At 39.7% G+C, this 12,754-nt stretch overlaps 1 protein-coding gene across 2 annotated transcripts in view; it reads left to right on the top strand.

Moving 5' to 3' along the window:
• vwc2 (von Willebrand factor C domain containing 2) overlaps positions 1 to 10,473 on the top strand; it is a 40,119-nt gene extending 29,646 nt beyond the window's left edge. For both annotated transcript variants that reach the window (XM_010898082.3, XM_034292598.1), the window contains exon 4: positions 9,575 to 10,473. In XM_010898082.3, coding sequence (XP_010896384.1) covers positions 9,575 to 9,717 — 143 coding nt within the window. In that variant the 3' untranslated portion in view covers positions 9,718 to 10,473. The remainder of the gene's footprint in view (positions 1 to 9,574) is intronic.
• The last annotated feature ends 2,281 nt before the right edge of the window (positions 10,474 to 12,754 follow it).

Genomic DNA, 12,754 nt, shown 5'->3' with positions numbered 1-12,754 from the left:
AAAGTACAAAAACATTTCACTGTTCTTACCAGTTGAATGTATGGGTTTTCAGTGATGCAGCAATTATGGGAATCCAGGAAGGTGTTGCTGTGCCAGTAGGTAGCGTCCTGAATCTGATCTCAATGTACTACTCTGTCCTGGACATTGAACAGTTTAGCCTCATGTTTATGATCCCCAGTCAAAACATGGTAATTCATGAGCACACATTTGGTTGAGCTCATTCACTTCCCTTCATGATCCATTTCCTTCCACCTAATTTCCACTTCTTACAGTAGGTTTTGTGGGTGTCAATTTGCTGTTAGATAATGAACCTTTTACATCCTGCGTACAGTACTTTCTTGCTTAAAGTAAGTGATGTATTCCACCTCAGTGTAAATCTACCAATATTAGACAACTTCCCCATACTCCAATCATTTTGACAGATATTTTCTCACTGTATCGGAAGAGTGTCAAGCTCACATGCAGATGTTGTTTAAGAGGAACACAGCTGCTTCAGCCTCCTGAGAGCTCCATGCGTCTGAAGTATGACATCAAAGCACCACCACTCATTGCTAATGGCCTTCATGCTGCCAACAGGATGGAAGCCTTGCAAAATAGATGGTGGTCATGGATAAACCCTTATTGCCCTTCCCTATGTATAAATCGATTTAATATATTCATTATGATTTTAAAAGGAAATCTGAGATATAGAAGTAGGTTGTTCAACAAGTCAAAGACCACTTTGGTGTCATTAATGCAGTTTTATCTCATTTCACACACATTTAATTAGTATAATGTATTTAAATTTGGGGAGATTGATATCTTAATATTTTATGCAGAGACCGTTTGGCTTTTTCGGCATGCAAAATCATTTCGTGTTTGGCAGCAAGAGCACCTTGTCTCAGATGTGTTTTTCACGCTCTCTGCAAAGAGACACTTTAGGAAGAGCCAAGGGGAGAGATGAAAGTGAGAAGTATCGCTAACATCGACCCCAGGCAGTTGTTCATGAATATCAAAGAACATCTGTGGCATGGCACATTTTTTAAATTAAAACAAGTTCATACCAGGTTTTTACCTGTTCATTTAACTATGGTAATCTATCGTTAAGATGCAATCATCACCTAACATTTCATTTCACATATGTTTACTATATAGAAGATTATGTAACAATACAGTTGACAGCAGATGCAGTCTATTGTATTTAGGCAGGAAGCCTAAAAAAACATAGCATATTTTGTACACACATTCAATTACACCTGACAACACAATGCATTATAAGTACGATAAGGTACTTCAGCTTTGCCTATACTATATGTTTTGTGCTGCCTCCAAGAAGACAGTAGTTCACTTGAATTTCAACCAGTCTATCCTTAATGCCTCAGTTGTGCTACTGGTAGACCCTCCCGGACCTTAACTGGTGAAGACCATCACAATGTTTTAAGGAATGTAGTATTTTGGACAGCTCAGACATTGAAGTGACACGAATCTGAGGAGGTTATGATAAACAGTCGAACTGGAGCTGAACCACTTCAAACAGCAAAACATAAGAAGCCTGGTCGCCAAGGGGAACGAAACTCTCTCATTTAAAATGAGGGAGGTATGGGTGAAAATATTAATTGAAAAGGTTTTTGAGATTATGTGAAAATATATTCAAGAGCATTTTTAAGCGGTTGGGGTAGGAGACACAGACACAGTGGTTTTGGATATATTAGAGCGCATTGATTTCCGCTTCGAGGCGGCACTTGACCACTCTCGATTATGGAGGAAAGAAATGGATTGCATGATCGACAATACTGCTCCTACTCATTAAATGCAAATACCCAGATGTCCATTATTATTCAACGGTGCAACACTTCGCTCATTTTATTTCAATTATGCTCCCAGCAGACTTTATTAGGGTAAGTCTGCAGAATGCACAAATCAGTTAATTTGCAAGACCAATAGAAAAATGATATTTATTTCAGGCATTTTTGATTTAGCTCATATTTGAAAGTGTGTGATTATATAATGGATTGGTGTAGGAAAGCCACGTAAACTCAGATAATGACAGCTTGTGAGATAAACAAGAATGGCGACAGACTGTTCCAGAATAATAATGGCATCATATATTCAAGACTGCACAACCAGTCTTGTGCAACATGTTGGGAAGTAAATGATTCATACCATAGACAAATCACTGCTCCAAAAGGCCTCTCCTAACCAAACACTTTCACTTACCATTTTCACAAAGCCACAGCATTTTGCAGCATTCATAATGCATACATACTAAAGAACAGCATTACAGGGAAGTGATTTTTCTCCATTCTGCTTTTTCCCTTAGCTCAGCTCTCAGAGCCAGTATGGTGGAACATTAATATTACATTATATGAATTACATTATAAGGATGTGTCCTTGATTTTTCACTATCTCTCATATACCACCACTAGTGTTGAGGAAAATGTGCTAATGGTCTTTCACACTCATTCCCCCTGCTTGGTGCCATTGTTCAGTACCCGCATATTGCACAGGCACATTTTGTACTGTCCATTTGTGTATTCTGATATCGTCCAATGCCTGAGGTTATTAATGGTGGATGAGACAATTTTATTTTGTGGCCCATTTAATAATGTGTTTGGATGAAAAACACTGCCTACTGTCACAGGGGAGAGAAATGTTGTGCTAATGAAGCCATGGTGACTAAAAGGTGGGTGTTCAAGTGCTAAGCAGTAAGAAAGGGTAGCAGCAATGAGTAAGCAGAGGCACAGAATGGTTGCATAAATTAACAGTAATGACTGATATGCTAATCATTCCGTGCGCCAATGGATGACAGGTTGTCGCTCAAGTCTTGATTCCATAATAAAATGTCTCCTGCTTTGTCTTGGGGTGAAGTCTACCTCTTCGTCATGTCAAACATACAAGTATATGACTGCTCATTCATTAATAAGTGTGTCTCGTGAACAGTTTTGATGAACTGTCCTTGAGTTGAAATGTTCATCCTTTGGGTCACTTGGACATTCCTATTGTGGAGAATGTATAGAAAATATAAAGCATTGGCTTATCAGCTCAAATGAAATGAAGTCTAGACTGCAACAATATTATTAGCTAGATCTCAAAAGAGATCTTAGCACATCTAGCATTTTGCTGGTTTTAATTACATAAATGGGTTAGTGTTAGAAATTCACAATTTACAAAAAGTTACACAGGCTGACAAACATTATCCTCTATATTCAGTTGTGCGGATGCGGATGTGGATGCACTAAATAGGTTAGATATTGAGCCATGGGGAGCAGAAAATAACTGTCAAAAGACCTGCATAACAATGGAACTATACACTCACCTAAAGGATTATTAGGAACACCATACTAATACTGTGTTTGACCCCCTTTCGCCTTCAGAACTGCCTTAATTCTATATGGCATTGATTCAACAAGGTGCTGAAAGCATTCTTTTGAAATGTTGGCCCATATTGATAGGATAGCATCTTGCAGTTGATGGAGATTTGTGGGATGCACATCCAGGGCACGAAGCTCCCGTTCTACCACATCCCAAAGATGCTCTATTGGGTTGAGATCTGGTGACTGTGGGGGCCATTTCAGTACAGTGAACTCATTGTCATGTTCAAGAAACCAATTTGAAATGATTTGAGGTTTGTGACATGGTGCATTATCATGGGTCCATGGTGGTCATAAAGGGATGGACATGGTCAGAAACAATGCTCAGGTAGGCCGTGGCATTTAAACAATGCCCAATTGGCACTAAGGGGCCTAAAGTGTGCCAAGAAAACATCCCCCACACCATTACACCACCACCACCAGCCTGCACAGTGGTAACAAGGCATGATGGATCCATGTTCTCATTCTGTTTACACCAAATTCTGACTCTACCATCTGAATGTCTCAACAGAAATCGAGACTCATCAGACCAGACAACATTCTTCCAGTCTTCAACTGTCCAATTTTGGTGAGCTTGTGCAAATTGTAGCGTCTTTTTCCTATTTGTAGTGGAGATGAGTGGTACCCGGTTGGGTCTTCTGCTGTTGTAGCCCATCCGCCTCAAGGTTGTGCGTGTTGTGGCTTCACAAATGCTTTGCTGCATACCTCTGTTGTAACGTGTGGTTATTTCAGTCAAAGTTGCTCTTCTATCAGCTTGAATCAGTCGGCCCATTCTCCTCTGACCTCTAGCATCAATCCATTTTTGCCCACAGGACTGCCGCATACTGGATGTTTTTCCCTTTTCACACCATTTTTTGTAAACCCTAGAAATGGTTGTGCGTGAAAATCCCAGTAACTGAGCAGATTGTGAAATACTCAGACCGGCCCGTCTGGCACCAAAAACCATGCCACGCTCAAAATTGCTTAAATCACCTTTCTTTCCCATTCTGACATTCAGTTTGGAGTTCAGGAGATTGTCTTGACCAGGACCACACCCCTAAATGCATTGAAGCAACTGCCATGTGATTGGTTGATTAGATAATTGCATTAATGAGATATTGAACAGGTGTTCCTAATAATCCTTTAGGTGAGTGTATAAAGATGGAAAGCATATAAAACAATATCCAAAGCCTTGCAAATGCCAGTCAGTACTGTTCAATCACTTGTTAAGAAGTGGTTATTTCGGGGACATCTTGATACCAAGCCAAGGTCAGGTAGACCAAGAAAGATTTCAGCCAAAACTGCCAGAAGAATTGTTCGGGATACAAAGAAAGAAGGCTTTACTGTGCCAATGCAACAAAAAAGCTGGTTACAATATGTCTGACAACACCTTGACACGTCTTGTGAAAATTAATGGCAAGATGAATGCAGCATGTTATCAGAAGATACTGGCAGACAATTTGCATTCTTCTGCATGAAAGCTGTGCATGGGACGCTCTTGGACTTTCCAGCACGACAATGACCATAAGCACAAGGCCAAGTTGACCCTCCAGTGGTTACAGCAGAAAAAAGTGAAGGTTCTGGAGTGGCCATCACAGTCTCCTGACCTTTATATCATCGAGACATTCTGGGGAGATCTCAAACAAAGCGGTTCATGCAAGACGACCAAAGACTTTGTATGACCTGGAGGCATTCTGCCAAGATGAATGGGCAGCAATAACACTTGCAAGAATTCGGGGCCTCATAGACTACTATTACCAAAGACTCCACGCTGTCATTGCTGCTAAATGGGGCAATACACAGTATTAAGAACTAAGGGTATGCAGACTTTTGTACAGGGGTCAGTTTTTTTTTTTCTTTGTTGCCATGTTTTGTTTTATGATTGTGCCATTCTGTTATGACCTACAGTTGAATGTGAATCCCATAAGAAATAAAATGTGTTTTGCCTGCTGATTACATATATTACCAATTCTCCAAGTGTATGCAAACGTTTGAGCACAACTGTATATGTACATTGTAAACCAGGTCTGCCCTACTCCTCAAGACCAGTTCTCCTAGACCAATCAATCAATCACATTTATTTATAAAGCCCTTTTTACAACAGTAGCTGTCACAGTGCTTTTACAGAAACACCCGGCCTTAAACCCCAAGGAGCAAACTATATTAGTGTTGAATTTCAGTGGCTAGGAAAGGTCTCCTAGAACTGTGTTTACCACAGAGGTTTTACTGTTTAAAAAAATAATAAAAAATCACTTCTAAGGCTTATTGAAAAGTGATCCAAGGCTGAGTTAGCCTTCATTAATGCCTACAAAATGTCATTACTATTGCCCTCTTGTGAAAGAAGACTGGGAGATGTGTTGAGTTGTTATTCAAGGAGGGTTTCATCTGTCTTCATCTGAAGAGTTATGCATGAGCACTGACATTTTGACAGCCTCAACAAACTGTTGATTGATGCACAAGCAAGCTTTTCCTCAGTTCTTCTGTCCGGTGAAGATTCCTTTTGTTTCAGCTGATAAACTCACAATTTATTAGTGGCTGCAGAATCTTATTACCAGGATGGCGTTCCTCCAGCCCATTACCGTCTGAGATCTCAAAACAGTTATTTATATCATGTTCCCAAGAGTCTGGTAGGAGCACTTTAGGATTTCCTGCCCCATCATCTTGGAAAATGTTGCAGAATGACCAGAAAGTAGATACTTTACTCTGATTGTTGATTTTAAATCACAGTTTGGAGGGCTGCTGAATGTAAATTCTACATCTTTAAAAACCTGATCTTTAAACTCTCCTGTGGACTTTGCACCCTTCCATTGTTTGTTTTATTTTAGTTTTATAACTTTATTGTCAAGGGCTCACATGAAAAAGGTCTACAGTTTCAATGTGATCTCTCTGGTTTAATAGAGGATAAAAATAGTAATGTAATATATAAATAAATAGGAATTCCCAAGAGCCATATATGCCATGTTGTGACTACTGCCCTTTGTGTGGGTTTGTGGGGGTACATGTGGCATGAGCGATAAGGATTGATTTATGTGAATATCTTTTTACCCAGTTGTGGAAGACAGATGGGATTTTGTTTAGACAATAGCCACTGTTTCACTTTAGGAAACAACTAGGTAGGTTATATTGTAGGTTACATGTACAGTGAGGAGAACAAGTATTTGATACACTGCCTATTTTGCAGGTTTTCCTAATTACAAAGCATGTAGAAGTCTGTCATTTTTATCATAGGTACTCTTCAACTGTGAGAGACGGAATCTAAAACAAAAATCCAGAAAATCACATTGTACGATTTTTTTTATAATTAATTTGCATTTTATTGCATGACATAAGTATTTGATCACCTACCAACCAGTAAGAATTCCGTCTCTCACAGACCTGTTAGTTTTTCTTTAAGAAGCCCTCCTGTTCTCCACTCATTACCTGTATTAACTGCACCTGTCCACACACTCAATCAAACAGACTCCAACCTCTCCACAATGGCCAAGACCAGAGAGCTGTGTAAGGACATTGTAGGATAAAATTGTGTAAGGAAAAAATTGTAGACCTGCACAAGGCTGGGATGGGCTACAGGACAATAGGCAAGCAGCTTGGTGAGAAGGCAACAACTGTTGGCGCAATTATTAGAAAATGGAAGAAGTTCAAGATGACTGTGAATCTCCCTTGGTCTGGGGCTCCATGCAAGATCTCACCTCGTGGGGCATCAATGATCTTGAGGAAGGTGAGGGATCAGCCCAGAACTACACGGCAAGACCTGGTCATTAACCTGAATGCTGGGACCACAGTCTCAAAGAAAACCATTAGTAACACACTACGCCATCATGGATTAAAATGTCCAGGCCCGTCTGAAGTTTGCCAATGACCATCTGGATGATCCAGAGGAGGAATGGGAGAAGGTCATATGGTCTGATGTGACAAAAATAGAGCTTTTCGGTCTACACTCCACTCACCGTGTTTGGAGGAAGAAGAAGAATGAGTACAACCCCAAGAACACCATCCCAACCGTGAAGCATGGAGGTGGAAACATAATTCTTTGGGGATGCTTTTCTGTAAAGGGGACAGGATGACTGCACCGTATTGAGGGGAGGATGGATGGGGCCATGTATCACGAGATCTTGGCCAGCAACTTCCTTCCCTCAGTAAGAGCATTGAAGATGGGTCGTGGCTGGGTCTTCCAGCATGACAACGACCCGAAACACACAGCCAGGGCAACTAAGGAGTGGCTCCGTAAGAAGCATCTCAAGGTCCTGGAGTGGCCTAGTCAGTCTCCAGACCTGAACCCAATAGAAAATCTTTGGAGGGAGCTGAAAGTCCGTATTGCCCAGCGACAGCCCCGAAACCTGAATGATCTGGAGAAGGTCTGTATGGAGGAGTGGGCCAAAATCACTGCTGCAGTGTGTGCAAACCTGGTCAAGAACTACAGGAAACGTATGATCTCTGTAATTGCAAACAAAGGTTTCTGTACCAAATATTAAGTTCTGCTTTTCTGATGTATCAAATATTTATGTCATGCAATAAAATGCATATGAATTACTTAAAAAACATACAATGTGATTTTCTGGATTTTTGTTTTAGATTCCGTCATTCACAGTTGAAGAGTACCTATGATAGAAATTACCGACTTCTACATGTTTTGTAAGTGGGAAAACCTGCAAAATAGGCAGTGTATCAAATAATTGTTCTCCCCACTGTAACTATACGTTGTTTTAACTTTTTGGTACAACTGCATTTACCTATTGAATATCAGTGTTTACAGTGCCCTCAACTCATATTTACCTTTGGTACCTTTGGTAAATATGAACAAAACAGACAGTGATGTTTTTTTTTTATTGTTCATCCTCTTGATCCTCTTTCATTGAAATATAAAGAAAAATCTAACCTTTAATTAAAGTAAAACATTTGAATGTTAAAAAAAAAATCATAGAACAAATATTTTTGTGTGCCACAATTATTGGCAGCCCTTCATTTATCATTTTGTGTGACAGCCAAGATAACAGCTCTTATTTGTCTATATGCGTTATGAGGTTTGAGAACACATGGCAAAGGGATCTGAGACCATTCCTCCATAGAGAATCTCTTAAGATCCTTCTCCAGGGTTTGGGTCTGGGTCTTGGTCTCCAGGGTATATGTCTTGCTAATGGTCTGGGTCTCCACGGTTTGGTACCAGACCAAGAACCAGGGTTGGGTTCTTGGTCTGGATCTCCAGGGTTTGGGTCTTGGTCTAGGTCTCCAGGGTTCTGGTCTTGGTCTCCAGGGTTCTGGTCTTGGTCTCCAGGGTTTGGGTCTTGGTCTGGGTCTCCAGGGTTTGGGTCTTGGTCTGGGTCTCCAGGGTTCTGGTCTTGGTCTGGGTCTCCAGGGTTGAATCTTGGTCTGGATCTCCTGGGTTTGGGTCTTTGTCTAGGTCTCCAGGGTTTGGGTTTTGGTCTGGGTCTCCAGGGTTCTGGTCTTGGTCTGTGTCTCCAGGGTTTGGGTCTTGGTCTGGATCTCCAGGGTTTGGGTCTTTGTCTAGGTCTCCAGGGTTTGGGTCTTTGTCTAGGTCTCCAGGGTTTGGGTCTTGGTCTGGGTCTCCAGGGTTGTGGTCTTGGTCAATTGGCTTACCATTTAAGTGTTCCTACTGTAATCACACAGGTAAACTTCAAAAATGTAAAATTGAATGGGAATGTACTTAGATTTTACTTAATTTCTAGGGGTGCCACACATTTTGGAGAAAAAATATTTATTCCACATTTATATTTTAAAGTAATTTTACTTCAGTTTGATCTGTGTGAATATTTTAGATGAAAGTTCATTTGTATAAACAGCAAAGATATTGTTTTCACAGCACATGTTTCTCATATTTACCAAAATTCCTATATTAGTGGAGGGCACCATATGTCTAACATACTCATTATGTTATGATGGTTTTGTTTGTATAATCTCTCAACTTAAAATGTTTCAGTTAATTTATGCATCAGTAACATTGCTTTTCATAATGTTAAAATCTGATGAAGGGCATTTAATTAGGGTATATTTTCACATTTACCACATAACGCTTTGGACCCATGAAAAACAGATGCTCTTTGCTGGAGTGGGTGGAATACCTCGCATAGATGTCTGCATCTTACCTCTCCCGTGTTCTTACCGATACCTAGTGCATTTGCTATTCCATCCACTCAATCCTGCTAAGCTTTGTCTTAGATTGACTTCATATAAGATTATTGAGATTGACTGACACTGTTGGTTTTGTTTTATTCTCTTTTTTCTCCCAGGGCCAAACTGTTATGCTGACACACAAGTGATACCAGCTGGCCGCGAGGTGAAGATTGATGAGTGTACAATTTGTTACTGCACGTATGAGGAGGGCACGTGGCAGATTGAGCGCCAGGCCACCTGCAGCAAGAATGAATGCTAGCAGAGCTAGAGACTGGCCCTGACATTGGGCACGGCAGCAGAGGCTACAGGGCCCATTGGCGCTGCTAGTCAGCAGGCAACTCAATGCTAGGCTGGATAAACCAAATTGAACGCCGGTGAGCATGAACAGCGGTGACCCCGGTGTTCTGTCTGGTTTAACCTGGCTTACTCAACACAGCCTTCACCCAGTCTAAACCAGACTTCAGGGTCACTCTCCAGACCATATGCTTTTTGCATTTATAATCACATGTATTATGAAATGAAGATTTGTATGAAGATTTGTAATCCACGTATGCCTACAGAATATCTATTTATATATGTACTGAATTATTTATGGCGATGTATAGGGGGAAAAAAGATCAACTAGCCAAAAGATATTTTTTATAGGCACTGTATTTTATTAAACTGCGATGTATTGGGTTAGAGATCAAATAAACATAATGGAATGTATAGAATCCTTATTATTCAACTGTCTGTGGTTTATGGAGGTAGATCTCATAGCCTGCTAAGATGTGGTGTCCTTGACACAATGCCTGTAGTGAACCAATGGGTAAGGTTTCGATATGACAATTGTACACAATATTGAAAATAACTTAGTTTGCTGTAGTGAAGAAATGTAAGAAATGACTTGACTGTTTAACAATTTTGTTGTCTTTTTACCATTTCAACGTGTTTTTGATTTTATGTGCATTTTGTAAGCAGTTCTCTTTGTAATTATGTATTCATGTTTAAAATAAACAGCAACCTGCGCACTGTATATGCGTGAATGATAGTATTAATCAATTGCTTCACCAAATATGAAATATTGAATCACGCATCGCACTGACTCATGTACTGTACACTAGATTTAGATGTCATCTTCTGCTGCACAAGGGCCTTTTTCAGATACTTGATGCAAGTGCTTCTGGTTAATATTTTACAGACAAAGTGTGCATAGATGAAATTATGAAACAATGTTGCCAGTTATTATGCAACAACTGCATTACAATAGAAGTAAATGAAAACCCAGAATTCCCATAAAATCTGCCTAAGGATACAAGCTGAAACTGTGCTATTTTCAACAGAATAAATGAGGAGACTGGCACCAATTACACTGATTCACATTTTCTCCCAGATGTAAAGGTCAGCTAACTATGGATATGACAGTAAGTAATATTGTGGATAGTAAGAAAAGGTTCTGTTTTATCATACAGGTAGGCTAAAGAAGGAGAGCAGTGGCATGACACATCTAAAAGATTACTTGAAAGATTTTCAATATTTCGCAACTTGGTGTTGGATTATTCTACACCCGGAATTATTTAGATGGGCCAATAGAACTTAATTGAGTGTTCTTTAAACAGTTTTTAAAAACTTCGGCTTACGATAGCTGCCAGTTTCAAAGAATCTATTGAAGTAATTTGCTTATGTATTTTAAAACAAATCTGAAAAACAGCTTAAACTGGCTAGAAATTAGGTTTAAAGTAACATAAAAAGTGTAATTCTCCTACTATATTCATATTTGTGGCAAATAACTTGGATCTGAGGAAAAATAACACTACCTCAAATCTCCAAAAGTCTGTTTGAAAAATCTCAGATTTTGTATCTGAAATCCCATTATTTACATAGGCTGAAATAACCAGTTATTCTTTGATAAGAACATGTTACAAACCCTGTGGTCTAGGGTGGATGGTACAGAGACCCATAACATAAAACTCATGGAAAGGGGTGTAGTGTACAGGAACAGTGAGAACAAACGACACAGACAACCAAAGCTACCGTCAAACATAAAACGTTTATTATAAACACACGGTAAAGGGGTTAGGGAAAATGGGCTGAGCTGGACCCAAGAAATGAAATAATTAGCTGACTACTAACTAATACATAAATACAGTCCGCTCAGTTCTAACTATTGTTTTTAGACAAAGTGTTCCTACGGGTTGTGTATACAACACCAAACAAAATACCACAGGAATACATACTCACATGAAACAGGACAAAGTGAGATGTATGTGCTAAACTAAGTGATGTATGTATGAATGAACAAAGTGTCTGTCTATCAAAAAGGGTCTGTATCTCAAGAGTATCTCTGTCCATGTGGGGTAAAGCAAAAGAGTCTCTCTCTGGGAGAACCAACTGACTGAGTTTTTAAAACCAGGGATGTGTGATGCGATTGGATAATGGAAAAATTAAATAGGTGGATCAATTAGGACGGGTGTCCACTGATTGGTCCACCTCAGCAGTCAGGCGATGCACTCATGACTGCCAGGTGGGAAACACCAACGAGCACAAAAAGGAACATAAAGGATACCTGAGGAAATGGCAGGAGGGGAAAAACACAAACGCACATACAGGGTACCTGCATGCGTAACAGCACATAGTCATGACATTTTACAATTTATTAGGGGTTTTGTGCACCACTGATCTTAATTCATGAAGTTTGACAGTGCCCCAAAAACTAAGGGGGCAGGGTGGGCAGTTGAGGGAGAGGCACATGCAGGTAGCTAGATGCCCTTCTCCTTTTGCTCCATCTCTTATTTCCTTTCTTCCTCTCACCTTTCTTTCTATTCCTGCCTCTTCATCTAATCTCTCCATATCTTCTTTACTCCCTTCCTCTCTCCTCATTCGTCTTGCATTATCTCCATGTTTTTTCTCTCCTGTCCTCTGTTACACTATGGTCTACTCTTCCATGTCCTCTGCTGGCTTTCTCCTCTGTACCATTCTGTTTCACATTTTCAATACTCTCTCTCTTCCGTGCCTAATAAAGTAGGCCTAATGTATACACTTCTTATAAAAAACAGAGAATACTATTTTAAAGATGGTACTAATAATTTAAAAATGGTACTAATAATAATAATAAATGCTCACTGGGCTCTATTAATTCCATTGATAATAAGCTAAGTTAATGGATGTTTAAAGAGAATTGAGCCATAGATTGCTACAACTTTGTGAAATAATTCAGTGAAAGACAAATTTGCTGTCACAATGAAAGAAAATTTGGATACACCAATCAATTGTTGTACAAAACGCATACATTTTATGGGATTAATGTCAGTCACAGG

Source organism: Esox lucius, chromosome 6 (assembly GCF_011004845.1).
Source record: "Esox lucius isolate fEsoLuc1 chromosome 6, fEsoLuc1.pri, whole genome shotgun sequence".
In the NCBI taxonomy this organism is placed as follows: Eukaryota; Metazoa; Chordata; class Actinopteri; order Esociformes; family Esocidae; genus Esox; species Esox lucius.
The sequence above is the reverse complement of the archived record's forward strand: the minus strand, read 5'-3'. Positions and strand labels throughout refer to the sequence as shown.